General features: G+C 50.3%; 2 protein-coding genes across 15 annotated transcripts in view; one reads left to right on the top strand and one right to left on the bottom strand.

Moving 5' to 3' along the window:
* Positions 1-72: 72 nt before the first annotated feature.
* On the top strand, positions 73-12,555 carry LOC107507912 (trehalase). Of its 2 annotated transcripts, XM_016139311.2 has the most exons (15): positions 322-421; positions 6,989-7,089; positions 7,227-7,371; positions 7,453-7,540; positions 8,647-8,747; positions 8,912-9,004; positions 9,129-9,245; positions 9,357-9,479; positions 9,722-9,771; positions 9,868-10,062; positions 10,599-10,816; positions 11,100-11,211; positions 11,569-11,681; positions 11,933-11,986; positions 12,223-12,555. In XM_016139311.2, exons 1-15 carry the CDS (start codon positions 333-335, stop codon positions 12,373-12,375), a joined length of 1,752 nt encoding a protein of 583 aa, XP_015994797.2. In that variant the 5' UTR covers positions 322-332; the 3' UTR covers positions 12,376-12,555. The 2 variants fall into 2 exon arrangements, with proteins under 2 accessions (XP_015994796.2, XP_015994797.2); XM_016139310.2 differs by having other exon boundaries at positions 73-421; positions 11,933-12,335.
* A 123-nt stretch (positions 12,556-12,678) lies between these two features.
* PHLDB1 (pleckstrin homology like domain family B member 1) overlaps positions 12,679-27,939 on the bottom strand; it is a 44,189-nt gene continuing 28,928 nt past the window's right edge. For 4 of the 13 annotated variants that reach the window (XM_036220532.1, XM_036220533.1, XM_036220534.1 and 1 more), the window contains 11 exons: positions 27,562-27,666; positions 26,398-26,538; positions 24,841-24,981; positions 24,578-24,680; positions 23,118-23,412; positions 22,918-23,008; positions 21,335-21,481; positions 19,573-19,689; positions 19,239-19,341; positions 15,021-15,106; positions 12,681-14,055 (listed from right to left, as the gene is read on the bottom strand). In XM_036220532.1, the coding sequence (XP_036076425.1) occupies positions 13,915-14,055; positions 15,021-15,106; positions 19,239-19,341; positions 19,573-19,689; positions 21,335-21,481; positions 22,918-23,008; positions 23,118-23,412; positions 24,578-24,680; positions 24,841-24,981; positions 26,398-26,538; positions 27,562-27,666 (1,470 nt within the window). In that variant the 3' untranslated portion in view covers positions 12,681-13,914. Of the gene's footprint in view, positions 14,056-15,020; positions 15,107-19,238; positions 19,342-19,425; positions 19,484-19,572; positions 19,690-21,334; positions 21,482-22,917; positions 23,009-23,117; positions 23,413-23,521; positions 24,094-24,577; positions 24,681-24,840; positions 24,982-26,397; positions 26,539-27,561; positions 27,667-27,939 lie in introns of those variants that run through there. The other 9 variants (XM_036220528.1, XM_036220530.1, XM_036220535.1 and 6 more) reach the window with 7 other exon arrangements.

Raw genomic sequence — 27,939 nt, 5'->3', positions numbered from 1 at the left:
CCAACCCCAAGTTCCATCTGGCCAGGCTGAACTTCTCATGTTCCCTTAACAGGTTAGATGCTCCATATATACTGGAGTGGTCTCTAGACCACTCCCTTGGCAAACTCCTACAGATCTTTAAGACCTGTTGCAAATGTTACCACTACTATCACTACTGTGAGCTAAGAACAGAAGTGGCAAGTAGGCCACACATAGACCAGGCACACACACCCCTCAGGTGACTATACTTCAAATGTGGACTTTGGCTGCCCTGGTTGCGCAGGCAAGCCAGGCTCTGCCCCAGAAAGTAGGCAGTGCCTCAGCTTGTTCATTTGACTCCAGTTGTAGCCACCATGCCTGCAAGGACCTGGGAGCTGAGCCTGCTGCTTTTGCTGGAGCTGGGGCTGGGGTCACAGGAGGCCCTACCCCCATCCTGTGAGAGGTAAGAGTGAGAAGGCAGCTGGGGATGGAGCAGGAAGGCCGGGATCCAAAAGATTGGGATGAGATCTTAAGCCCTTCAGAAGGAAGAGAAGGAAAGGAAATTTGTTTTTTGTTTGTTGTTTGTTTGTTTGTAGTAGGTTCTGTGTAGGGCACTGACTTCTAGTGTTGGGAAAGAAAGAGTTGCCTGAGGATGGGCTATGCATGATCTGGGAGCCTACTGGCCAGAGTGTTCCTTCCTGCCCTACCCCCAAGCTGCTCCTTGAACTGCACAGGGCTGTTCTCAGGACTATCCTAGAAAATGTTCTGCCCAAGGGCAGAGGGCCTGAAAAGAGCTTCTGGATTTAACCTCTGAACTCAGTGACTAAGGGCAAGTCAAACCTCTTTCCAGAGCCATAGTTTCCACCTCCAAATAATAAAGATACGCAACCCTGTCTTGCCTCCTGGACTCACAGGTATTGTCCATTCTTCGTTCAACATGGATTTATTGAACTCTCACTACACCTCTGGGGCTGCAGCAGTAAACAAGAAAAACAAGGTCTCCGCCTTCATCGACCTTACATAATAACAAGAAAAGTAATGATAGAACTAAATAGTGATAGAAGCACAATTAAAAGTAAAATAAAGTTATGGAGCCACTCATGGAGATGAGCAGAGAGTGTTTCAGATAGGAAGGGGAGGGAAAGTGTCTCTGAGAAGGTGATGTTAGGACAGAATTGTGGGAGGAAAGGCCCGGAGGTCGCTGTTCAAGGATTAGGAAGAAGGCCTGTGTGGATGTATAAAAAAAATGAAAAACAATAAGAAAAAATTCAAAAATACAGTCCCTTGGTTATTGTTACCTATCATAGCAAGAAATGAAAATGAGAGATGGGCCAAGCTTAGATTCTGGCAAGTCCAAACTACAGCCTCTCATTGCAGGGACCCTGATAAAGGAATGTGTTGGGGAAGATCCACAGCCAGTAGCCTCGGAGCCATTCTGAAGGAAAAAATTATTCAGAAACAACAAATAACGAAGAAGATTCCCAAGAGAATGGGATAGACAAAGGATAGAACCAATGAACTTGTCCGAGCAGAGAGACATCTTTAAACAGTTATTAAGAAATAGGGTAAATAAGGCAAACATTGACGGGGGCAAAACAGAGGAGAAAGGGAAAGGGGAGAGTCAAGGAACCATCCCAGCAGGTGAAAATCTTTGAGCAGCTACTAAGAAACGGGGTGAATAAAGCAGCTGTTATAGGGTCAAAATAAAGGTCTTAATGCAGCACTCTTAGAGGTTGAGTAGACCAATGGGTGCCCCCACCCCAAATGCTAAGGCCCTAAATGAATTTGTTTTATTCTCCCTACTTTGAAGGAATTTGGAAAACTGTAAGGCAAAGACAACAATGAGAAACCTGACCTCCAATTTGCTGGGGCAATTGTCCTGAAATTTAATCAGGATAAAAATCGATGAAAGGGTTAGGGTTCCTCGCTCTATCCACTGCTAAGAACTCAATGCCTTATGCATATAAGTGGTCAAAATGGTCAGAGGGTAGAGAAGTCTCTTGGACTCTGCGACATGGGAACCCCATGCACTGTGGTACTAAAAGCTAAAACCCACTGGTGACACCCTAAAAGGGGCTATAATCAGATTGAGCAGATATAGGAATGCAACAGTTGATAGTATTAAGATGAAAGTTCTGATGAAAACTGGAGTATTTAAACAGGCCTTACATCAAGTGGTTGTTTCTCCTTCACTGAATGTTTTATGAGAATGGTTGTTACGTCTGACTGGGGAACACTCTCCGTACCCAGTATTGTAAAACCAAAACCTGTTGGTGAGGTTCTAACGGGGCCATGGTTCAGAATGTAAGGGTTGATGGGATTAAGGCAAAAAAAGCTTGAACAAAAATTGATATGTTTGAGCAGTTTTTATGTGAAGCGATTGCATCTATTTTACCTGAATGCGACACAAGGACATTGTATGGACATTGTATCTGATCAGAGAATGTTTCCACTATCTAGTATTATAAAACGAAAGGCATGTAAATCCACCCATCAAGCAATATTAACTGGACTCTGCAAATGATAACAAATAAGGTTGCCCAAGTCCACAGATTGTAGCCTTCTGTAAAGCATAGCCTGGGGCTTATAGCAAAAGCCTTTGAACACCTTTCAGCATGACTGCTGAGACTTGGACTGAGAATTTTCCTTTGAGAGGCAATTACTATCATGCTATCAGACATTAATTGAAACTGCCCCTATGACTGAAGGACATAAGATAATCTTGAAACCTGAAACACCCATAATACCTTGGGTGATATTGGAGAAATGCTCTAAGAGGGAGGGAAGTCCCCAGAAATTTCCATAATAACATGGGAATGGTTTATGCGGGGACATGCTACTGGGAGAACATACATTTACTCAGTATATTCAAGAGCAGGTGCTGTTTCCCCCAGGACTGACTTAAGAAGCACCTGAGGAGCTGCCAGACTCTATTGACACTTGGATAGTGCTCTGTAAACAGCTCTTGGTTTATGGATGGCAGTGTCAAGGTGAACGGATAGCATACTGTTTGGAAGGCTGCCACTGTGATTAAAGATGATAGAAGCAAATCACTTTGGTGGGCTGAATTACATACTGTTTGCTACTTTGTTTGTTTGGGTTTTACCTACCCTTAGTCAGTGGCCAATGGGCTGGCCATATGGTCAGGAAGAAGGGCAATGGAAAACTGGTCTATAAGATCAATGCCCTTATTTGGTGCAGTCCTACAGAAATCACTATGAGAATCTGAGGGCTGCGTTAAAGTAAAATACATTGATCCTCATCAGAAGAACCCCATTCCTTGATCGGAAGGTGACTGAGGCTGACAAGTGGGTATCCTACTGTACTCATATGAAGTGGTTACTTGGGCTCCTGAACTGAGTGGATATTGGGAGGCTACAGCAATGCAGAGATGGGCTGAATCTAGATAGAGTCCACTTGTACTCTCTGAGGCACAAAATGCCAGTAAGAACTATTTTGTCTGCCAAGAAGAGAGACAGACTACAGATGGCTGTAGGGCAGATTCCTAGGGAAAGGACATACATATAACTGGCAAGCTGGACTGATGCTGGTAGACACAGATCCTGAGAGGAGCAGATAACCTGCTCTGGACTGGAATTTGCATACTCAGATACAAATGCTCAAAATGTTATAAAAAGACCAGAACAAAAGATGCCGCAACAATTTGGACCACTGAGTTACATTTCTTCAGACCAAAGAACACTCTTTCATCCTCAGAGTAATGGTTTCATAGAGGATTGGAATGGGCAATTAAAACATTGGTTGTCTAAGACAGGGAGAGATATAGATATGAAGGGCTGGCTTATACACCTCCACAAGTGTCTGTTCACACTTAAGATGAAGGGTCAAGGAAGGGTTCCTACTAGATAGATCCCTTGGCTTTTCTGAGGAAGTCTACGGAATAGGGAGTGGAGAGGATGTTGGTATAACTATACGATTCTTCCCACAAAAGGAAGATGATGGTACGACTATACTGTTTTCTTTCTTCTCACATCACTTCAACTTTCTTTTTTCTACCTAATGCAGTAGCCCCAGGACCAAGACTGCAGCTACAAGTGCCAGAAGCAGGGATGATCTGTAAGTAAGAATATGTAGCTATACCTTTAAACAATTATGTCAAAATTCCTAAGAGGCTGTTGGGGCAGGTTGCGTGTACACTCAGTGTGGCTAAATTAGGTTGTCAGTGAATGCAGTTGTATTGCCTAGTGGTAGGAATAGCCCACTCATTCTGGACCTATGTAACCCAGGGGATGGTGGGAGAGGCACATGCTACACTAGTTTCGCTGCCTGCAATTTGGACTAGAACAATGGTCAAACCTAATGTTCTTTCTAAAGATGGAAGATACATATCAGTGGAAAGATGGAGAAATAGTAGCTGAGAGTAAAGTAATGAATAAATGTATTAATAATAAATGTGACTAAGGAAATCCACTATTAACACTTTAAAAGAGGCTCAGGGCAAGAAATGATATTGCCCCTTAGCTCAGTTATCAGAGAACCTCCAAAAGGTGAAACAATACATTGCTGAGACCACTCCTGCTTTGGAACCTGACAAGACTGGATGGAAGCCTGCAAACCTGGGTGGCCTCACCCTGCTGTATGGTGTCCAATAAAATCAGGGACCTTCCTAAGCATTTGATTATCAAGGTGTATATTTACAGGGTAAGTAGTCTGCCAGGAGTTGTAAGCCATGCAGTCCAAAGACCCAGTAGGGAGTTGTTCCTAAAAATTACTTTCCAAGTAATATCCTTTGTAGAGGTTTAACCTGAAAACTTACAGTCAAAAAACACTGGCACATTCCTAGAGTTCTCTTCAGTCATTAACAATTAGTCCAGCTCGTCATCATATCCTAAGATGAAATGTCTCCAGAGCAATGCCACTCAGGTTTGTAGGCTTTCATTCAATTTTGTCAGGTTCCAAAGGCAGGCGTGGTCATAGCAAACTGTTTCAGGCATTTAGTATAATTATGCTGAAGGCAATATTAACCTCTTGCTCTGAGCCTCTCTCCAGGCACCAATGTAATGTTGGATTTCCTATTTTTGTTGCATACCTACTTATTCATTCTTTTATTCCTAACTATTATCTCTCCTCTCCATTTGCCATTTTTACTAAACCTTTCTACCTTTGGAAGAAACATTAGGTTTGGCCACTGTGCTGGTCCAGGTTGCCAGCAGCAAAACCAGTCTGGAAAGTGCCTCCCTCCCAGTCCGTTTCTGTTCACACAGGGTAGAGTTACACAGGTCCAGAATGAGTGGATTATTCCTACCACTAGGCAACATAGCCATATTCACTAACAACCCAATTTAGCCAGATGGGGTATAGGTACAACCTGTCCCAATAGGACCTCAGGAATTCTGATATAAAGGTTTAAAAAGATAGTTATACTTAAACCAACAAGGAATAAAAAGAAATCTTGATCTAAGTTCACATGCCCCCCAAAATAGTTACTGTTTCTTGCTTAGGAATCATCCCTGCTCTGGCACCACAGTTGCAGTCCTCCTTCTGGGACCACTGCATTAGGTAGGAAAAAAGTAAGTTGAGATGATGTGGAAAAGAATTGTGTAGTCCTACCAGCAACCTCTCCCATCCCCCACTCCCCAGATCCCTCAGAAAAGCAGAGGAATCTATCCCGTGGGGACCATTCATTGACTCCCCTCCTGTTGAGTGGGAGCACACACTTGTGAACGTGTGTAAGCCAGCCCTTCATGCTTTCATCTCTCCTCACTTTAGACACAAATGTTTTAATTGCTTCTTCCAATTCTCTATCAAGTCTCCACTCTGAGGATGATATGCAATGTGATATGTCCATTTGACATATGTCTTGCCTATTGTTGGAACTATGGGCTGTCCAGATTAGTACAGTATCTTCTGTTCCAATACAGTATTTTATAGTATTTTAAGCATTTTCGTCTACAACCAGCTACTTTTAACGTGCCCTTTAAATTCCCATATGATTTCCTTAGGGTTATGCCCCATACAGGCATCCTTTTAACAGTCTGGTTTTTCACGGCCCATTTCCCAGCTCATGGGCCACTGCCCTATGAGTTGCTAAAAATTCAAATAATAGGGGCTTTTAGCTTTCTTTTTTTCCATCACTGTAAGGGAAACAGCATGCATTCCAGCCCACCAAGCTGATTTGTTCTTATGCTTGCCAAAGCTTTCTATCAGTTGATTGGAGTGTAGTAGCCTTCCAGACAAGATACTGTGGAAGTGCCATGGTAAAGCAAGCAGCTTTTTGTTGGTTGATACAGGGCACCTCCTGGTGCCTCCCGAGGTCCTTCCAGGGGCCTCAGCCCCATAGGAAGAGAAGCTACTTGCTCTTAAGTACCTCCTTGCATTTTCCAAGTAGCATGTTCCTTTGTAAACAATTTTCATTTTATTAAGGAACTCTAAAGAAAGGCAATGCTTTCTTTATCAGAGTGTTCCTCTGGTATCACCCAAGACATTATGGGTATTTTAAGTTTTAGAGATATTTTATGTCCTTCAGTCATAGAGGGGTTCTCAATCAACACCTAACAACAAACTAGTAATTGTCTCTCAACTGGCATATATTGTACAATGCATCTGGAAATTTTCTGGTCTCAAACTCAGCAATTGCCATTGGATATGACTCATAGGCTTTTGCCATAAGCCCCTCTGATCAGGTCCACACAGGGTATCTGTACAGAGAAGGGATCCATCCCATTCTAACATGTCATTGATGAAAGTAGTAATCTTTTCTCCACAAAGAATGCTATACTGTTTCAAATTAACAATTAATGTGGGTTCAGGCAATTGTTTAGGTCCTTTACTACACAAGGAGTAAAGGACCTACGTTGGTATGTCGCTACCACCCACAAACACCTACCACATATGTGTGCATGTGCATGCACACACATGTGCACATGCTCACACGTACACACATACGCACGCGCACACACACACACACACACACAGTTCTTGTCCAGTACAGGGAATATGCCCGACACTAGTCTCTCTTCTCCCTTAATAGTGTGGCCTGATTTGCTCTTCTCCCCAACTCTCCCTGCAGCCAGATTTATTGCCATGGGGAACTCCTACACCAAGTTCAGATGGCCAAACTCTACCAGGACGACAAACAATTTGTGGACATGCCACTGTGCTTGGCTCCAGGTGAGATACCTGGAGGCCCTACCTTTCCTTGAACCTTTAACCAGAGACGGTAGGGGCAAGACCAGGCAGAGAGGGGCTTCTGATCAGCGAGGGGCTCATGGGTTTTCACTGATTCCTCCCTGCTGCCTGTTCCTCAGACCAAGTCATGCAGCGCTTCAATGAGCTGGTCAGCACCCACAACCACAGCATCCCCCAGCAGCAGCTGCAGCTGTTCCTCAAAGAACATTTCCAGGCCGTGGGGCAGGAGCTGGAGTCCTGGACCCCTGAGGATTGGAAAGACAGGTACAATCCCACACAGAGAACAGGAGAGGGCCCTTCAAATAGGCTGACTCCCTGAGCTCTGTGGGACTGGTGTTCCTCCAGCCCCCGGTTCCTGCAGAAGATCTCGGATCCCAAGCTGCGGGCCTGGGCAGGGCAGCTGCACCAGCTCTGGAAGAAGCTAGGAAAGAAGGTATCAGTGTCCTAGGCCTAGCCCAGGGCCTGACCAAGAGGGATGAAGCTAAGAAGGATGTGCCAGCTTGGGGTCCACACTGCCACTAGAACATAGATTGGGAGTCATATCGTGAAAACAGTCCCCTAAACTCTGGATCCTTGCACAGAAGCTCTCTAAAAGGAGTCTCTGAGAGGGATAACATCTGCTTCTAACTCTTCACCTCCTTCTTGAAGACCTCCCAGCATCCCCCCAGGCAAACCTAGCCTGTCCTGCCGCTTCCAGGCTGCCCAACTCCTCCTCTAACACCACCTGGTAATTGTTCACTCTCCTGCTGGATTCTCTCTTCCCTGAGCTCCTCAGGCCAGGCCTCTGCTCAGGAATGATCACTGCTACTGCTGATGGGGCCCCGCCCTGTGACCAGCACACTTTGACCTACCTTCTGTTGGCGCTTTCCTTGTCTGAGGTTCAGAGAGGGCAGTGGTTTGCCTGAGGCTGCACAGAACCTGTCCTCCCACCTAGCCCCAGGGCCCTGGCTCCTTTGCTAGTGCGGGCTGCTTCCCCAGCCAGCCACCGCGGGAACACACCCAAGATCTATTCCACTGTTCCCCTCAAAACCTCTCACCGTCTAAAACCACACTCACTCACACACAGCTAGCAGTGAAGGGACAGAGGTAATGCATGACGTGGTTGCACAGCATGCCTTTCTCCGGTCCTACCTTGCTGTCCCTTGGCCATGTTCACCTACATCCGCTCCACTGGGGAAAGGGTCCTGGGCCAGAAAATGGGGGGCCCTGAGTCTCTCTGGGCCCGGCTTGGTGGTGGCAGCACAGATTTGGGAGGCAAAGGGTATTGGAGAAAATGGTCCCCACCTGGGTCCTAATAGTGACTGCTGCTTGGTGAGCCCCTGCTGGTGCCAGGCTGAGTAGTCAGGGCTCCTACTCCAGAGGCTCGCATGTGGGGGTGAGCAGACCAGGCTCCCAGTGGCCCAGGCCTTGCCCAAGCCCACAGCAGAGCAGAACCCAAGCCTGCAGCTGCCAGGACCTGCAGCGTCGCAGGCTCCTCCAGCCTCCATTCCACAGGAAAAAGGGGTTCTAGGCTCCCTGTGCCCTCGCTCCTGACTCCAGGTGAAGCCAGAGGTCCTCCTCCACCCTGAGCAGTTCTCTCTGATCTACTCACAACACCCCTTCATTGTGCCCGGTGGGCGCTTCCTCGAGTTCTACTACTGGTGAGCAGTCAGGGGCTACAGGGGTGGGCGTGGCAGGGAGCCCAGGGCCAGCAGGGTGGCCTGAGCAGGGCGGGGTACCCAACGTGGCCTGGGTGCGTAGGGCAGAGGCCGGTGGGAGGATGCCTGATCAGGATGCCTGAGCTGTCTCTGTCCGCTTCCCCCAGGGACTCCTACTGGGTGATGGAGGGGCTGCTCCTCTCTGAGATGTCTGAGACGGTGAAGGGCATGTTGCAGAACTTCCTGGACCTGGTGCAAACGTAAGAGGGGGCCGGCACCTCAAGGCCAGGGTGGAGAGGCAGCAGGTGCCACGGCTTTAGAGCTGGATTTGCCTTGTCTCTGGCAGCTGGGCAGGGGCATGTCAGCAGGCCTCCTTCTTGGCAGCTATGGACACGTCCCCAACGGGGCCCGCGTGTACTACCTGCAGCGCAGCCAGCCCCCACTCCTGACCCTCATGATGAACCGCTACGTGACTCACACCAACGACACCGCTTTCCTACGGTGGGGACCCTCTCCCCGTGCTGCCCTGCAGGCCCCCCCCATACCTGAGACCTCCCAAGGTGGGACTGGAGAGGTGTGCTTGGGCTGAGGTGGTGCCTGGCTCCACCCCAGGGACAACATTGGGACCTTAGCCTTGGAATTGGACTTCTGGGCTGAGAACAGGAACATCTCTGTGAGCTCGAGGGGAAAGACCTACATCCTGAATCGCTACCATGTCCCTTATGGGGGACCCAGGTGAGGAACCTCCTGGCCAGCCTCTCAATCTCTTGTCTATTAACTCTTGTTTGAGTGTCCCCAGGCCCCTGGGCAGGAGGGCAGGGGACTTAGCCCCACCCCTCATATGGTACGACTGATAGTCCTGGGCATTGCAGGGCTGTGGGCCCCAAGGGCAGCTGAGTTAATGTTGCTCAGCCTTCAGTTGGGGTATGAGGGCTCTGAGCCTCTTAGTGCCAGGCTGCCCACTCTTCTCTTACCAGGCCAGAGTCCTATAGCAAAGATGCAGAGCTGGCAGACCTCTTGCCAGAAGGTGAGCAACAACAGGGTAAGGAGGTCTGGTTGAGGCTGGGTGCCTGCTGATATGCCAGGCTTTGGTCCCCTGTCTGCTGCTGCCTTGTTCTCGCAGGGGACCGGGAGACTCTGTGGGCTGAGCTCAAGGCAGGAGCTGAATCTGGCTGGGACTTCTCTTCCCGCTGGCTCATTGGAAGCCCAAACCCTGACTTGCTTAGCAGTATTCGAACCAGCAAACTCGTGCCTGTTGACCTCAATGCTTTCCTATGCCAGGCAGAGGATTTGATGAGCAATTTCTATACCAGCCTGGGTGAGCAGGCCAATGGGAGGGGAGGAAGGGAGGTGCTTGTCCAGCTTGGGTCCTTGCCTCAGCCTTGGAGATAGAGCTGAAAGTAGGACCTTGTGTGAAAGACCGTCAGCTTCCCAGCTTGCTCAGGACCTGACCCTTAATACAGCCAGGGCAGGAGTACAAATGGTGTCCACTTTTTTTTCATTTATTTTTCCCTACTGGGAGGGCCTTCTAGAGTCTGTGATAAGACACTTTAGTCCACATATCCAAGCTCCCTTTTCTCCCTCTTCCCAAACAGCTGCCCTTTGACCTCTCAGAGCCAGGGAATCCACATTGCCAGAGCCTTCCTGAAGATGTACCCAGGGGACAAACAATGCAGGTCCTGGGAGCTGTTCAGGGCCATTTACTCAGAGAATTCCATGTCCTAGGGGCTTGAAATGTGGTGGACTCCAGGTGGGCATGTCCCCCTTGGTACTCAAAACTTCTTAGCCCTTGAGAAGGACAACAGGAGGAGGCCTCACATGGTACACAGGGCCCTAAAGGCAGTGTCACCCTAGGGAATGATTCTCAAGCTATGAAGTACAGAAACTTGCGGGAACAACGCTTAGTTGCCATGAAGGCCATCCTGTGGGATGAGGAGAAGGGTGCCTGGTTTGACTATGACCTTGAAAATGGAAAGAAGAACCAAGAGTTTTACCCATCTAACCTCGCTCCTCTCTGGGCCGACTGCTTCTCTGACCTGAGTGTCGTAGACAAGGCTCTGAAATACCTGGAGGTGAGGTGGGCAGAAAGGCAGGCTGGTACACTGGGGCCAGGACCACCTACTCTCTCCCAGACAGTGAGCAAAGACTACTGGCAAGTGGCAGCCACTGCCTCCTGCTCCCCTCCCCCAACAAACCTCCATGTCCTAGCCTGAGGGTCTCACTGCAGCCACCAGGGGGCAGCTGTGAGCCAAGAAGAGAAGGCTCAGTAAAGGACACCTAGCTTGGGAGGGCTCAGCCTCCTGGCTCCCTGCCCAATCCCCACCCACAGTCATAGTGATGTCTAGAACCTTCCAGGACAGCCAGATCCTGACCTACCAACACGGGATCCCGACCTCTCTCCGGAACACAGCCCAGCAGTGGGACTTCCCCAATGCCTGGGCCCCCCTGCAGGACCTGGTCATCAGAGGTAGGAGGCAGGGATGGGGCGTTTCCCAGGGCCTGAAGCCAGAGGTATGAAGGATGGACCTCCCTAGTGCTGGGTAGGTGTGAACAGAGGATGCGGGGGCCTCTCTCTGACTTCTCTGCTCTCTCTGCCTCCCACTCAGCAAACAGTTATGTCCACCTGACCGTGTGTCGGGGGAATCCGCGCTCCTCTCTCTCTAGAGCCAGGCCTGGGATTACCACAGGGTGGGCCTGTGGTTCCAGGAAGGAGGTCTTAGGGCTCGGGCCCCTCTCCCTCCTTGAGGAGAGTTGGGCTCGGGCCTCTGTGCCCACTGGATGGAGGCTGTGGAGATTCAGGGTCCCGACTTGGGGTGGGGTCTAGGTCTGGCCAAGTCTCCTTCACCCAAGACCCAGGAAGTGGCTTTCCAGCTGGCACAGAATTGGATCCGAACCAACTTCGATGTCTACTCCCAAAAGTCGGCCATGTATGAGAAGGTGAGCTGGCCCTGGGCCCAGGCCCACTAGTCTTCCTCCCCATGGTGACGTGGGAGAATTGTCAGGCTTTGCAAAGCCCAGGCCTAAGGGCAGTGGCGGCGCCCAGTGGCTATCTTGAGAACTGCAGGGGTAAGAGCCACAGATCAGAGCAGTTTCTCTCAAAGGGACTCCCATGTCCGTCTTCCCCTAGAGGGCTGGGGTGTAGGGACTGGAGGCAGGTCTGACCTTAGAGCTCGTCCTCTTGTCCTCAGTATGACATCAGCAACGGTGGACAGCCGGGTGGTGGAGGGGAGTATGAAGTTCAGGTGAGTGGGTCAGCATCCCACAGGGAACTACGGGGCTCTGCTGTCCCAACTGACCATGACCTCCCCTCTCTAGGCCTCCCAAGTCTGTGGGTCCACAGGGAGGAGCCTGACTGGTGCTCCTTGGTAGCCCCGGTTCTAGGTGGGTCAGAGCCTCTGGGTAGAGATCCCACACCCCGCTAAAAGGACTTGGGGGCCTTCCCCAGAGGTCTTGCCCCATCGGCTGTGCCTCTCTCCAGGAGGGGTTTGGCTGGACCAATGGAGTGGTCCTGATGCTCCTGGACCGCTATGGTGACCGGCTGAGCTCAGGGACCCAGGCGGCTTTCCCGGAGCCCCACTACCTCGCAGCCGCCCTGCTGCTTAGCCTTCCACTCAGCCTCCTGCCACAGTAACAGGTCTCGCTGTCCTGTGTGCCTTCAGTTCTTCCTCTGGCTCTGGCTCCTGCCTCATTAAACCTGTGCACGACTCCCTACCTTCCTCTGCTTCTTCATCCCCTATCCCTGGCGACCCCATGCCCTCCTGTGCCCTGGTCAGTCCCCAGTCATAGTGGAGTGAGGGCAGGGACGGGACCCGGAGGTCGTGCGTTGGTTTTGGGTCCATCCTGTGACATTTAATAAGGTGGAAATTCTGCTCTGTGGGGAAGACCAAGCCCTCCTACCCCACATACCCCAGGCCCCACAACTCGGCCTCCCAAACACATACTCCAAATGCTTTATTGTTCTGCTGAGATGCTTACAAATACTGAAAATCACTCAGCTGGGCCCAGCAATCATGTCCCAGTGCTGGAAAAGGGGACAGGGAGGTGGGCTAATGTTAAGGCTTGAAGGGCTGAGGCCAGACAGCTGCCAACCTGGACCTCTGCTCTTCATTTTCATCGCCCTCTTGAGGCCAAAGGGAGCATAGCTGGACCTCAGACTCCTCCCTCTCTGCTGCTTCCTCTCCTGCTCACATTCCCAAGGAAGCAGCCTCTGTCCGTCAGAAACTCAGCCCCAGAAATCTTGAGGACAGCCATTGTAGCTTTATCTCCCATTCGCATTGCTCCTCCTCTGGATCTAGAAACTCCAGCTTCATCCCTTCTAGCTCTAAGCAAGGCACGAATTGAAGGGAGAGGGCTGGCCCAGGGGAGGGAGTTGGAGGCAGCAGGCTGTGTATCGGAGCCTGGAGACACAGGCTGGAGGCAGGGAGTTGATCAGTCCCTTCCCCCCAGCATGAGATACTCAAGGTCTTGGACTGGAGAGATGATGGCACATACCCTCAGATGGGCCCGCAGCTTAAGCAGTGGGCTGAGCCATAGAGCCACAGCAATTAGTATGTAACCATGGCAATGAAGCAGTTACTATGGTGACCATGGTAATGGGTTTGCAAAAAGGGTTGGGGCTGAGACCTCAAGGATGACACTTGAGGTCTCTGGCCCTTGAGCAAAGTAATAAAAAATATAATTGCAGGAGAATAATTGGGTAGAGCAGGGTTTGAGAAATACACTGCCTGAGCTATTACCCCACTCTGGATGTGGCTCTGCTCATCCTTCAGGTCCCCTGCAAAGGGGGCTGAGGCAAGAGGGAATCTTTGGCAGATTCAGGTACCATAATTTGTTCTTTATAAAAGAGAACACAGGCTAGGGAGGGCAGGACTCTAAAGAGTTATTGCAAATTCTGGGCTCCCAGGAGGCAGCAAAGCCCCCACCCTACCTTTGATCTCCTGGCTGGTTCTTTAGAGGGCCAAGCTCAGACACTCCCAGGATGAGCTCCTTAAACAACATTACAAAGTCTTGTACAAAAGCCCCAGGCACACTCTGCCCTCCCAGGTCCTCTGGGAGTGCCCCAGTGAGGCCTGGAGTCCAGGGTGTGACTCTGTCTCCAGGGCCAAACAGAGCAGCCATGGTCAGGCATGGGTCCTGGGGCTGACCTGAGGGTCCAGGAGGCCCATGCCAGTCAGTTCATGAACTGAGTGTAGCCCTCAGCCCCGGTGACAATGACATCCATCCAGATGCGCATGGCCTCTGCAGAGGGGGCTACCATGTAGTACAGCCGGTCATGGGTCTTCACACAGAAAGTGAGCGCTGGGTTTGGGCTCTGTGTGGGGAGAGAGGAGAATCTAAGGCAGGGCTCAGCCCTGATGCCCAGGACCATTCTTCTAACCTCCCTCCCCGTCTGCCGTTTCTCCTCCCTGTCTCCAGGATGACCTGGAGCTCGGGGATGCGTTCTAAGTAGGCCTAAAGCCTAGTACCCACTAGGTCAAGTGGGCCCCAGGCTGAGATGTTCCCCTCCTCATAGCTGGACAGTCCTTGGACCTTGACAGGGGTGTACCTGGGCAGGTGGGGGCACTGTTCCTTGGTACCCGCAGGCACAAAAGTGAATATCAAAAGGATCAGACACAAAGGGCTGTTCCAGGGAGGACCAAAGTTCTCCTCTCCAGAAAAGAGAGGCAGATGGGAAAAGCTACAAGTGGGATGCTGGATCCCAGAAACTCAGAGGAGCAGAGATCAGGGTAGGGTGGGAATCTGAGGCTTGGCGGGAGGGAGGCTGACTTGCACTGCACGGATGCAGATGACCAGCCTCAATTATCTCTTGTTTATCAATCCACTCTACCAAATCTAGTCAAGGACCCCTCCCCCCCTTTTTAAACATCCCTTCTGCATTGCCCGCCCCCGTAGGGAGACATCCTGCTGTCATCTCAGGAGAGGGAAGCAAGCAAGCCAAATTCAAGCCCACAGGGGCTTCTTGCTCTCTGCAACCCACCTTTGCTCCTCCCTCAGGCCTTGGGAAGGGAGAGGGGTTTAGGAGAGAGTAAAAAGTCAGGGTCAAGTAGGGTATGGAGGAGTTAATACGTGGTAGTTCTAGTTACTATATATGGGGAAGGGTACCTCAGTTGCCAAAGTGAAGCTGAAAAACCTCTTCTGGGAAGGAGAGAGGTAGAGAGGAAGAGAAAGTTCACGAAGAGAAAAAGGATGAGTCCAAGGCTCTGAAGAGGGTAGGCTAGAGGCCTGTGCTCCCAGAGCCTACCCGTTCCCCATGGCTGTCCCTTCTACCCGCCTCACCTTGGCTGCACTGCGCAGGTGGTCATAGTATACCTCTTCGATGGCCTGGAAATAGATGACCCCCTTCAATTTTGTCTCATGCTTATCTGCAAAGAAAAATAAGGACCAGGCTGAGGAGGCCTGTCATACTTTAAGTCAAGCTGTGTGGACACGGAGCTTCTCCGTCTGGGAAATGGGGTGGTTCTCAGGACTCCAAAACAACCCGGCATGAGGGCCTGAAGTTATGTTCAGTGCTCGGGCTCACTCAGAATTACAGAAAATGCAAATTAGAACTCCACTGAGACACTACTTCTCACTTATCAGAATGGCAAAAGTATACAAAAAATTACAGCACACTTTTGGCAAGTCTGTGAGAAATAGGTAATCTAATAAATGACAAGTGCAAATATAAACTGCTAAGCCTTTATAGATGAATTTGGCTGTGTCTACAATTAGAAAGTTATTTGCCCTTTGAGCCAATGATTACACTTAGGAAAACTTATCTTACACATGTACAAAATAACAAATTTACAAGCTCATTCAGTATTTGTAGTAACAAAAGATTGAAAACAACCTAAGTATCCATCAAGAGGAGAATAGCTAATAAATTATAGTGTACCACATGATGGAATACTAGACAGCTATTATCTAGAATGATATAGAAAATCTGATATAGATTCAGAAATTAATCTACAAAATAAATCCACATGTAAATATCTAAACACAGATATATTTAATACAGAAAGATCTCTAAGATACATTAGTAGGAAAACAAAGAATGTATTGTATGCTACCTTTTATGTAAAAAAAGGAGTAAGAATTCATGCTTGAATTTGTTTATATTCCCCTAAAGAAACTCTAAAAGAATACATGAGAGATTAATACAAGTGGTTACCTATAGTGAAAGGGGGCATAATTCTCAATTCAAACCTTTTTATGTGTTTTGATTTTTGAACTATATGAATGCATTTACCTATTCAACTCTAATATCAAAACATGGAAGGGAGTATTTAGCATCAGGAGGCAGGGGTGGCAGGAAGGAGGTGGCAAACTAATAGAGCAGGGGTGACCGTTTCAGTGGGGAGGGACAGGGGCTCTGTCAAGAGAAAGCACAGGGTCTTCTGGTGAACGCTTCTCAGGCACCGCAACTAACATGCTGGACAGCAAGCTTGAGACATAAAGGAAAGGTTGCAGTCACTGAACTCAGATGGTGTTGGCTGGCAGTATGCGCCTTCCCCCACCTCCTGTGTCATCTCAGGCCTGAGTCATCGGATCCTGGATCTTTGCTACAGCCTCCTACTGTGCCCGTCTCACCCTCTGCCCCTTCAACTCAACTTCCCTCATGCCAAGGGGGTGAGCTTCCTAAAGCAAATCTAATCCTGCTGCCTCGGCTCACAGTGTCTCTGCTGGTTGCCTCACTGGGAACCTGCTGCCTCCTGAGGTCGGCCAAAGCTGTTTACAGGCTGGTGCCAACACGTTCCTCTGGCCTTGTCTCACATGCCTCCCCTGCACCAACCCCAAGTTCCATCTGGCCAGGCTGAACTTCTCATGTTCCCTTAACAGGTAGGTGCTCCCTGTACATTCCAGTGGTCTCCAGACCACTCCTTTGGCAAACTCCTACAGATCTTTAAGACCCATAGCAAATGTCACCACTGTGGCACTCAGCTGTGCTCTCCCTCGGCTTTCACATGTGCCTCTGTGTAGAACTTATGCTAAATCTGAACTCTCCTTTAAATTCATAGATCTACCTCCTCCAACACCAACAGCTACGTGCCTAGCACACAGTAGGTGCTCAATCAATGTTGAATGAATGAATCCTAAGCATGGGAATCCAGAGAAAAGTCAGAGACCCTTCTCTTAGGAACTTACAATCCAGGGTGGAAGAAAGCATTTATCAACCGTGTGACTTGGGTGTCCAAGAGAGCAGCTATGCATCATAGGTTATGAGTATTAAGTCAAAGAACACTTTCAAAGTATGCAGCACAGTGTCTGACACATAAAATGTGGCATCTGTCATTGCATCATTATGTCCCTGGGCTGATGTCACATGACAGACAAACCCTGTACAACACAGGAGGTATATAGTGGAAGACAGGAATCATTCTTAGGTGGGGCCAGAAAAGGCTTCATAAAGGTAATGCTTGATCTGGACCTTGTAGATTGGAGAGGTTCCACCGAGTTAGTGGGAGAAGGGTCCAGGCAAAGGCAGGAAGAATGGTAGGTTCAAGGCAGGAGTAGGCAAGGTACACTGATCCAGGGACTTAATCCTGCCATAGGCCCATCTCTATTTAACACTTCTTCCTACAGACAAGGACCCGGCCATACCCTAGGCCCCAGGCCTGATCAATCCGGGAGCCCCAGTTCTCTTCCCTCTCTTCCTTCACTGGAAACACCCCCTGCCTCAGCTTCCTTACTACTCACCTATCTTTGATCTTGTGCAATCTGGCTCCTGTCCCTGTACACAGCAGAAACCTTTCTCTTGTCAAGGTCTAATTCCTGGATTGAATGCCCTTTGGGTCTACATTATTCTGAGCCTTTCTGCAGAATCCATCACTGCTGATGACACCCACTGCTTGCAAATGTCTGCTCCTTTGGCTGGCTTCCTTCTCTATTTCCACCCCTGTCTGAACTTGGTCTCCTTTTGTTTCATAGACATTAAGGAAGTGCACATATGCCAAGCACCAGAACCTGGCATGTGGCTTCCTGCCTCCTGCTGCTTCTCCCTTTGCTGGCCCCTCTGCTTCCTCCTTCCCCACAAGAGCACGTCTGCCTCAGTGTGCAGCCCTGTCTATGCCCCTTCTAAATGCCCAGGTTCAGTCTTAGATCTGCCTCTTAGTGGAGACCTTGGGTAATTTACTTAACTTCTTTGAGCCCTATTTTCCTCAACTGTAAAATGGATATAAAAACAGTGCTTCCCTCACAAAATTATTATGAAGATTAAATGAGATGATGCACATAGAGTGCTTAGTATCTGGTTCATACAAGTGTTCCACTGTGATCCGCTATTTTTGGTGTTATTACTATAGGAGATTCAACTTCCAGTCTGCTTCTAATCCTGACCTTTATACTAAACCTAGATGTCCCCTGGGCACTTCAATCTCAACATGCCCAAAATGGAGCTCTTCTCTCCAGGCTTATTACTCTCAACTCTGACAAAATCCCTTCCTAGCCCAGGTGAAAATATGGGGACATCTGTGTCTCTGCCTTTCCTGCCTCCCCACACCCAGGGCCCAGGTGATCAGGAAAGGCTTCTTAGAGGGATTGGCACTCGGTTAGGTACCTACCAGGTTAGAAGGTAAGCAGGGCATTTCAGGCCTGGGAGTATCCAGTACCAAACCACTCCAGCCCTTTCCTTCTAGGCTCCAAGCAAGACTGCTCTTCTCAGCTTTGTGATTGGGTGGGGCTGGGTGACTGGCTGAACAGCTCCACTAATGACTTGTGGACAAACCCGGCTGGGGTATTTAATGTCAATGCAAGGCCCAACTCGGCTTCTCTTTACTCTGCCACTGTGGCCAGCAATGTTCCAGAAAGGCATGCTCTGAAGCAATGTTCATGGGCATCGGGAGTAAGAAGAAAATCTTAGTTTTTTTGAGCCACTGAGATCTCAGGACTGGTTGTTTCTACAGCACACTCTAGCGTCTCTTGACGAGGGTACAATGTAGCATTCCACACTCCAAGTCCAGAGGGAATTCCAGGGAGGGGAACTAAGCTGAAGGCTGAATGGGGGTAGCTGAGAAAGCAAGATGGGCCAGTGGGCCTGTCCCCAAGGCCGTCCTGAGTGCTCCTTGGCACTGCTCAAATGCTTGTCTTGGGGTCTTTGAGGAAACCTACCCAAGGGGGAATTCACAGGATTCCATGCAGCTACAGCATCTGGGTGTTCTATACAGAATACCCATTGTGCTTTGTTTTAACTCTTTGTTCAGTATCTGCCTCCCTGTCAATAAGCTCTGAAGGAGAGAGCTGTGGCCATCCTGCTAATCACCAGAACCTAGAACAGTGCCTGGAACTTATTAGATGCTCAGTGATTGCTGAATAAATGAATGAATAAGTGGATGGATGGATGAATGAATAAATGGAAGTAAACCAAGTACATGCTGTACATTTCCAGGAAGAGGAGGACAAGACCCAGCCCAAGCCCCTTGCCTCCCATTTGGAAGCTTGGCCTCCTTCCAGAAAATCAGCTGCCCTGGGTAATAAGGCCCAGGGGTCTGGCTTTGGGGCAGTCTTGTGGGAACTTACCCACATAATAGGAAAGGGTGCGCTTGAGCCGGTCAAAGACAAACCAGCGCTTCTTCCATGATTTAATCTTGCCGCCCATCTTGACCAAGTAGCCACGGCAGACCTGGTGGGAAGCAGGAGTAAGGAAGGACCCAAATGCAGAGCCCCTAAACCTTTCTTCCCTGAGCAGCGACCTAAGTGCCATCACCTGTGCCTGTATTCATGGGGGCTGTCCCCAACATCTCTTCCAGACAGCATACCAGGTCCTGGGACAGAGACCTCCAGTGTTAGGGCAGGAACTGAGGCCACTATCCTGAGGACCCAGGACCCCAGCACCCCAGGGCACGCCTTGTACCTTGCTGCTGAGCACCACGTGCAGACAGGTATCGACACCATGTCCTGACGACTCGATGTGGGTCTTCAAGTCAAAGTCCTCCTTCCGGTTTGGCAGGTAGCGGGTCAGAGGTCGTGCCTGGAAGAAGAGGGCAGGGTCTGCAGGCTCTCCTTTCTTTCCCCACCATTCCCTTGTTCAGGCCCTTTGGCTTCAGTCCTGAACCCCCAACAGCTTGCCATCACTCCTTCCTCACCCCTATGGCTGTCACTCTGATTTCACAGGGTTTGTGGCAAAAGCAGAGACCTAGCATGCCTGTGCTGACTCTACCTAGGCTTGGGAAGACTGCTGAGCCTAAGTTTCCCCACCTATGACCTATGACTAAGACACAGCCTTCCTTGTCTTGCCCCTGCCCATCCTCCCCCTCCTGGGATGAATGGACCAAAGCAGGAGGCCAGATAAGAACATGCTTTGGGAAGAAAAGCCCAGTAAGAAATCTGGTCTCTGACTTCTCATGACATCTTATTCGGGTCATATCCCCTTTCTGGGTCTCAGTTTCCTTATATGCAAAACAAGGGCTTTGAATCAGATAATCACTAAAGTTTGTTCCACCTCAAAAATTCTGATACTAACTAGAATTTTCAGTCAACTGGAATTTATTTCTACTCTTCCTTCCTGGGAAGAACATCAGAATGGCAAGAAAAGGAAACATTGCGAACTATTAAAGAAAAAACAAAACACACGGCTTCCAGAAGGCACCCCAAAGATGAGCTGACTCCACCCACCTCCCACAGCAGACACTGGTGGCCCCTGCAACAATGCTTCAGCCCCAGGACAGGGGCCTAGAGAGTCCCAATGTGGCCACTGACTGAAGCAGGACAGGGGAAGAAGGCATTTGACAAAGATTCCAAGCACAGAGCTAAAACTCGCAGTTTCTAGTTATTTCTTAATTGTCAAGGCTAATCTAGGAGGCCTATCCCTTAGAATTTATGTTGTTTCATCACAGGAAATCAGGGAGCTGTGATCGCCAGTCAATACTGGAGGTAGATCCCACAGTAACCTCACCCTGGGAAAGCCTATGAAAACCCAATAGAAGGGACAGCCTGTCGGAGTATCACAAGGGCCAGGATCTGGGACCAGAGGCATGGCAGATTTTCTACCCAACCTAATTTCTCCTCTGCCTTTAACTGTTGCTCAAGTCTCCAGTGTAAGAAAAAAATCGAGTTGGTTTTGTGCAAGGATAGATTCCTGTCCCAAGGAAAAACTTGTATAATTGTCTCTTGGAAATGTAAACCAACAAACAGAGTGAGGTCATCTGCTGTTGGTGGGGCCTGGAGCCAAAGGGTCTGATGGCGTGTGGGCCAGGAAAGCCATGAAGCACCAGGTCCTCGGGGAAGCAGGAGGGAGGTGCAGCACAGACTCATGAAGCAGGGATGAGGTCCTCGAGAGAAGCTAAACGGAGCCGCCCTCATTCTTGACTCAGCTCCCATCTCTGAGAGGCCTGTTCAGACCACCTTCTCTGACCCCAGGTGTCAGCAAGTGGCCTGCCATGTCCCCACAACTCACCCACTCCCAATATATACACACACATACATAGACACACTGACTTGAACAAGCCCCAGTGGATCTGTTCCTTGGGGCTAAATGAGTCCCAGGTAGAATTCTGCTTGTGCCGAGCCAACAGCAGTTTTTTTCTGGAGTAGAACAGGTTTTGTGGCCCAGCAAAGGCACTCTGGGATGTCCCTACCCCTCCATGGCCTCACCCTCAAGCCAACCACCAACTCACCTGAGAAAACTGTTTCTCCCGCATCTTGACCTCCTTCTCCACCAGCTGCTGCCTCCTGGAGCTCTCGCTCTGCAGCCTCCGCTCCACCTGCTCCCTCCTTCTCCGCTCCTCCTCCAGCGCCTGCCTCCGCAGCTCCATTTCCCGCTCCTGTCCCCAAAGCAAGCCATGGGTCAGTGCCCACGGCTGCCCTCTTTCTCCTCATCCTCAGTGGCTCCTCCTCAGGATGGGGCAAAAATGTAGGAGGCACCCACCTCAGAGGTCAGCCTGGCATGAGGGGACATCATCCTCAAAACCCACCTTCTCCAAGGACCTTGCTGGTAAGGGTAAATGTTTTAAAGTGAGATTGTCCTGGCTTCAATTCTTGGCTCGACCACCAGTGCGAGTTCTGGGACTCTGACAAAATCATTTAAACTCCCTAAGCCTCAGCTGCTTCATCTGTTAAATGGGGCCAAGAGTGCCTACTCCTGTGATTACAGGAAAAATTAAATGAGATCATGTGTGTAAATGCCCATCACTGACTCTGGCAGGAAGAAAACACTCATAAATAAATGAGGATCCTGTAATTTTTATCTGAATTCCTAAAACACAGATTATCTAGACAACTTTTTTTGACAGAGAATATATTCAATGGTCCTTCCCTAATCACTGAGGCCCTTTGAAACATTTGTACTTGAACTTCAAATTTAATGGAAAAAATAAACTTATGAAAGCTATTATTAAAAGATTATAAAAGTCATTAAAACAAAATATTAAATACAGAGCATGTCAGTGAAGTTCTGTATGTCTTAACCAATGATAATGACCTTTTTACCATTAACTCCCATTTGCCATTTCTTCCCAGCTCGAAACTTAGCAAAATCTCCTTTCTCACCATTTGCCAAAAGATGGCTGTAAATTTGCCTTCCTCTGATGTGAATAAGACTAAGAGGCCTTCTCTTCTGGTTGGTCCTTGAGTCCCACTCTCATTTCAAGAGATACAGAGTACCCGATGGTGGAGACAATAGCTTCTGCAGATCCTTTAATCCCCTCCCCAGGCCCAGTTTCCTCGGCCTAGCTGTGTCCAGGAGAAACCACTGGTCCTTCTTCTCTGTGTCCTAGCTCCAGACCCAGGAGAAGGAGACATGACTTCCTTCAGCCCCCTGCTGCAGCCCAAGGTCCCCCTGCCAATACCTTTGTTCTGACTTGAATGTCTGCCTTCCCTTCTGTCCCTACCTCTCAATCCCCAGGTGCTGCTGCTTTTTCTAACCATCCCCAGAGGAATGACAAGCCACTCAAAGAAACAGGGATTGAAATTCCTGTGGTGGCCAAAGGTCCACAGAAGTAAATACACAAAGACTAGAAGTTCCCACACAGGAAATTCATGTGCTGCCTCCTCTTTTCCTAAAAGGTGTGAAACATACAATCTCACCAAGCCTTCCTATGCCCCACTCAAGGAATGCCAACTTTAAAACATTTTGTCCCTCAAGAGAGTATACAAGGATAATGTGGGCAAGCTGGCTTGGGGTGGAGTGAGGGCCCTGGCAGGTGGAGGGCAGCGCTGGGACCCCCATCCCCTCTGCCTGTGTGGCCCAGACCCGCCTCACCCTTGACTCCATGAGTCGGCTCTTCTCCGCATGAGCTTCTTTCAGCATCTTCTCCATCTCCTCGATCTTCCCCATGTCCAGGCCACTTGCACTGGGAAGGGAAGGGGAAGAGTGGGTTCACCAGGGGCAGAGGTGGCAGGTCTGGTTTAGAGGGGGGCAGAGTTGCCACCATCAGGCAGGATGGGGCAGGGGTCAAGTACCTGGACATGTTGTCGGGGGAACAGGCGGAGTTGCCTCCTGTGGAGATGCTGGTCTCCATGCTGTCAGAGCTCTCCAGGCTCAGTGTGTCATAGGCGTGCTCACCCTCCTCCCCACGTTCCCGCCCAGCTGGCAGATGATGCAGGATGGAGTGGTGCATGAGTGGGGGGAAGCCTGAGGGGCCTGCTGGGAAGGGGGCCATCCCGTGCAAAGCATCCCACTGGCACTGAGCCTCGGCAGCTGCTTTCTGCTTCAGCTCAGCCAGTCGCCGCCGCTGTTCCTCAATCACCTGCTGCCCTAGAGGAAGGACAGGTAGGTGTCACAGTGGGCAACCCACCCATCTAGGGAGGACACTAGCACAATCACAGGCAGAGGGAAGAGGCATGCAGGGATAAATTAATACAGGGCACCCACATCAGCCCCCATCAGCTTCCCTGAAGCCCCCACAGCTCCAGGTCCAGCAGCCCTGCCAATGCTTCAGTTGCTTGCACATCTGGCCATAGCCACAAGTCTAGCTTCAGCCCTCTTTCTATATCCTGAGCCCACACAGGGCACTGATCTTACAGCAGAACAGTCAGATGGCTCCAGCTCACAACCAAGGCCTGAATGTGTAGGGACACATGCACCCACCCTTCCTGCTGGGGAAGGGAAAAGGAAGAGATGGCGAGAACCCTGTGAGCACCAGGGTGTCAGTGCAGACTCAGGGGCAAAGAGCGAGAGCACAGCAGCAGGACAGAAGGAAGGGGAGACAAGGTAGAGCACAGCTGAGGCAGGAAAGAGCTCAGTTTGAGGGGTGAGGCAGCCGGACACCCCATCCCAGCTCAGCCTGGGAGCCTGCTTGCAGGCAGTGGGGGCCTGGACAGAATATATCATGCAGATGCCCAGGCAGAGGCTGCCTAGCCAAAGCAAGGTCCTCAATGACCAATGCTCTACCTGCTGGGTCGTCGGTTAGGAGGGGCTCGGCAGGAAGCAACTCGACTGGTGTAGGGGACCCCGGGCAGAGGGTAGGGTAGAGAGACACAGAGGGGGTAGGAGGAGAGAGAGGCACAGATATGGGCTTTCAAAACAACCAAAATGTACAAAAGCAATAAGAACTCCTGGGTCCTCAGAGCCAATATCTTAGGGAACCATTTCTGGAAGTCGGATCAATCACCCTGCCTCCAGACAGGAAAATGCCTATCCCCACTCAAGTCAAAAAGCATTTCCCTTATTTGCTGGACTCTCTAGAAAAGACTCGCAGTTCTCTTCCCCCAAATACCCTTAGGCCCCTGACCTTTGATAAATATCTAGGAAACCCTTCTTCAGGCATCTAATCTAAATCCTTTCTGCTCTTGTCTGGATCCCAACAAAAGATAAACAGCCTGTGAAAGGTGTGGGCGTGAATGAGGTATGGTGGGGAAGGTGTATGGCAGATATCCAGGGCCCCCAGGAGAGCAGGTGGGCTAGCATTGCAGCCACTCACCCTTCTGCTGAAGGGCCAGTTGGCGCTTGGTCTCAATGTCCTGCAGTGTGGCTGCAAGGTTGCGAGGAAGGCTGCCTGTGCCATTCTGGACGAGTGGAGCATTCTGTGGAGGGAGATGGAGCATTGGGACCAGAAGTCAGAAGATCCCCGCTGCAAGGCTTTCAGGGGTGGCTTTGGCTTCTGGCTTCTTCCCAGTAGAGCAGTCTCTAATTACACCACCACCACCACCCTGCTACACACGAGCCCATCCACTGTTCTCAGACCTTTGGGGATGGGCTACGGCCCAAGGTAGCCACGCTGAGCTGGGAGGAGGAAGAAGAAGAGCCAGAGGAAGAGGGGAGGGGGCCGCTGCGGGTACGGGGCAGGGGGCCAGTGGCCTCATCATCCATCTTGGAGCGGTAAACCTAGACAGAAGAGATACTGCTTGGTGAAGTCCGGCTCCCCCACTGCTACCATACCCATGTCACCTAGGCTGGCTGTGATCCAAGATATTGTTCTAGCACCAGGCCTGTGTCCCTAGCTGACAACAGTATTGAGCCTCCTGGGCCAGACCGATAAGCAGATGTTATTGGCAGCTGCCGAGCCTGCTTTCCAAGCTGCTCCTCCTTAAGCCAATTCCTATTCCAAGTCTGCATCTTAGAAAGAACCTTATAAATGGACCTATGCAGAAAGTTAACATCAGCTGAGCAGAGTTGTACAGAAGACCACCTGGAGGCCTGGGCTCCCTCTGGTCCCAGCTCTGCCACTAACACGCTGTGTGAGCTAGGGCTATGCACCTCCCCACTTTGGGCCTTGGGTTCTTTATCTGCAAAAGAAATGGGTAAGGCCAGACTGAATAATGGCCAAACTCACAGCACTAAGGTGAATACAGTCTTTGGAGTCAAGGACCCTGTCTCTCAGCCTAGGCTCTGCTACTTCCTAGTTGTTTGGCCTTGGGGAGATTACCTGTCTTCTCTGTTTGATTTGTAAAATGTTAACAATATCTACCGCAAAGGCCTGTGGTAATGATTCAGTGAATCAAAACACATTTAAAAATCTCTAACCAGCTGGACACAAAGGAGAGGTACCACACATGCTGCATGAACTAAACACTTCCCTAAGGGAACATGGAATTTTAGCTGAGGTCAGGGTCTTAGAGATGCAATACCTTCACTCAAGGAATAAATCTTGAATGGCAGGGTCTTAGGTACTACACAGGTCAGTGGGGTGAAACTTGGGGAGAAGACTATCCAAAAACCCTTCCCCCTCCCCCAAGGCCATTAGCTTGCTGCGGGCTCAAGTAGGCCCATGCCCTCCATAGCAACTTTGAGGAGACTTGGGGATGTCCTCAGGGTTGTCACTTCAAAGTCTTTGTCCTTCTCTGTCCTGCTTCTAAGTGTCACCCCTGGAGAGACCAGGAGAGCAAAATGCTGGCAGTTCTCACAGGGCACACTAGTTCTAGCTCCAGTAAGCTAAAGAGTGTGTCAGGCCCTAAGACTAGGCGAGCACCTCTGGGGCTGAGGGCTGCCAAAGACAGAGCAGAGCCACTCTCTAGCTAAGAGTTAAGAGGTACCAAACAGATCCCAACCTGACCACTGCTCCCAAACCCCCTTGGACAGTCAATCACATCACTTTTGGACTCATTTCCCTCTGGCTGCCAAAAATGCCAAGATGGTTGCCTCACTTCCCTCTCAGGATCCAAAGGCCCCATGTTGTCCTGGCTGGACTGACCCTCCGCTACCTAAGGTGGCATGTGTGGCTGATGGATTGGCAGGAGGTACCCAAAACGGAGAGGAGCAGGGATGGGGGGGGGGGTGATGCGCAGTGAAGGAGAAGGTTACCTGCAGCTGACGGGAAGTTTTGGTGGGCAGAGGTGGAGGGGAGGAGCGAGGAGAGGCTGCAGCAAGGCCAGTCCTCAGCCCAGCCATCAGCTCCTGGTACCACTGCTCTAAGTCTACAGCAGGGAGCAGCAGCTTCTCCATCTGGAGGAGAGCATGAGAAGGGGGACAGGGTACAAGAGGGGAATGGTGGAGAGGAAAGGTCAGGAAATGAAGGGAACGGAAAGGGGAGGTAGAAGGAAGAAAAGAGGGAAGAAAGGGGAAGGTTGGAGGAAGAACAAAGGAAGGCCATTATCAGAGAAACAGACAAGAAGGTGAGAGCAGGGAAGAAAGGAAGGGAGAAAGAAGGGCATAAAGAGAAGGAAGAGAAAAACAGTGAGAAAATAGTTGCTGTGAATGTGCTAAGAGCAAAGAGAAACAGTCAGGACACAACTCCCAGAACACAGACATAGCTATGCCAACCATGATGCCAGCCATCCAGAGCCCACAGGCAATGAGCACTCCCCTAGGGCTAGCCTAGAGCTGGGAAGCTGAGTGAGCAGGGCAAAACACACTGAGATAGTCATACCAGTGGCAGGCTGGGAGTGGCAGGAACACATAGACCACCAACCTTGAGTGAAAGTGTAATAGAAGCGAAGGAGGAGAAAGGGCAGTACAAGAGGAAGGCAGGTGGTGGGAACCAGGTCCCGGGAGGCAAAGGCCCAGAGAGGCAGGCCTGGTGCAGGGGCTGTGGGCACGGGCAAGGTGCTCCACATGGCCTTTAGCTGCTCAAGTGTCAGTCACTTGGAGGAAGGCCAGGATGCAGGAGGAAACACAAGAGGTTAATAGCACTGGAACCCAAGAGGTGGTCCTACCCATGGACAAGGGAAGGGTGAGTACAGAAGCACAGAGCAGAGGAGGCTTACAGAGCCAAGGAAAGCCAGAGCCCTCTCAGCATGATACCCTCATGCTAGAGCAGAAGGCTTGCCCTCCTTGAGCTGTCAGGAGCTGAAGAAAGCTCCTGAGGCCCTGGAGAAGAGAGGGAACCACTCCCAACCCATGCCACTTGCCCTTCTTTCTCACTGTTGAAGACAGACCCTGATGTCCCTCAACCCAGGCCTGAGGAGCAATCTAGGGCTACTACACAGAGGCCCTTGGGCATAGGTGGGCTCACTCGGTGGCTGTTACCTCACTTTCAGGCAGGGGCTGAGCAAGCACGCTGGGGGAGGTGGCAGAAGCATAGGGGTCCAAGCAGGAGCACAGCTGGAGAAACTCTGCTGGGCTCACATATTCCTAGGGTGCTCAGTGGGAGGCAGAAGGGTGGGCAGAGAAGAAGTTAACAGGTTTCAACCAGGTAACCAACACCCACACTCCATGCCCTAGAAACCATCACTTCATTCCAAGCAAAATGTAGAACAGGGGTAAGAGGTTAGCTGGCCACTTTCCCCATAGATGGCTGTAGGGGCAGGGGCAAAAAAGGGCAGGTGAACAGTCTGTCTGAAGGTTCTTCTTGACCTCTACTTTTGAGGCTGCCTTGGCATCCAAGTTCTGCCCCAGGTAGACCCT

The sequence above is a fragment of the Rousettus aegyptiacus genome, unplaced genomic scaffold, assembly GCF_014176215.1.
Source record: "Rousettus aegyptiacus isolate mRouAeg1 unplaced genomic scaffold, mRouAeg1.p scaffold_m13_p_5, whole genome shotgun sequence".
Lineage (NCBI taxonomy): Eukaryota > Metazoa > Chordata > Mammalia > Chiroptera > Pteropodidae > Rousettus > Rousettus aegyptiacus.
This window is presented reverse-complemented; position numbering and strand designations above follow the sequence as displayed.

Bases quoted from the DNA above. Each gene is read 5' to 3' on its own strand.
- LOC107507912 (XM_016139310.2), top strand. From the start codon at position 333: ATGCCTGCAAGGACCTGGGAGCTGAGCCTGCTGCTTTTGCTGGAGCTG. The intron at 8,748-8,911 runs GTGAGCAGTCAG...CGCTTCCCCCAG, and splicing joins TTCCTCGAGTTCTACTACTG to GGACTCCTACTGGGTGATGG. The intron at 9,480-9,721 runs GTGAGGAACCTC...TTCTCTTACCAG, and splicing joins GTCCCTTATGGGGGACCCAG to GCCAGAGTCCTATAGCAAAG.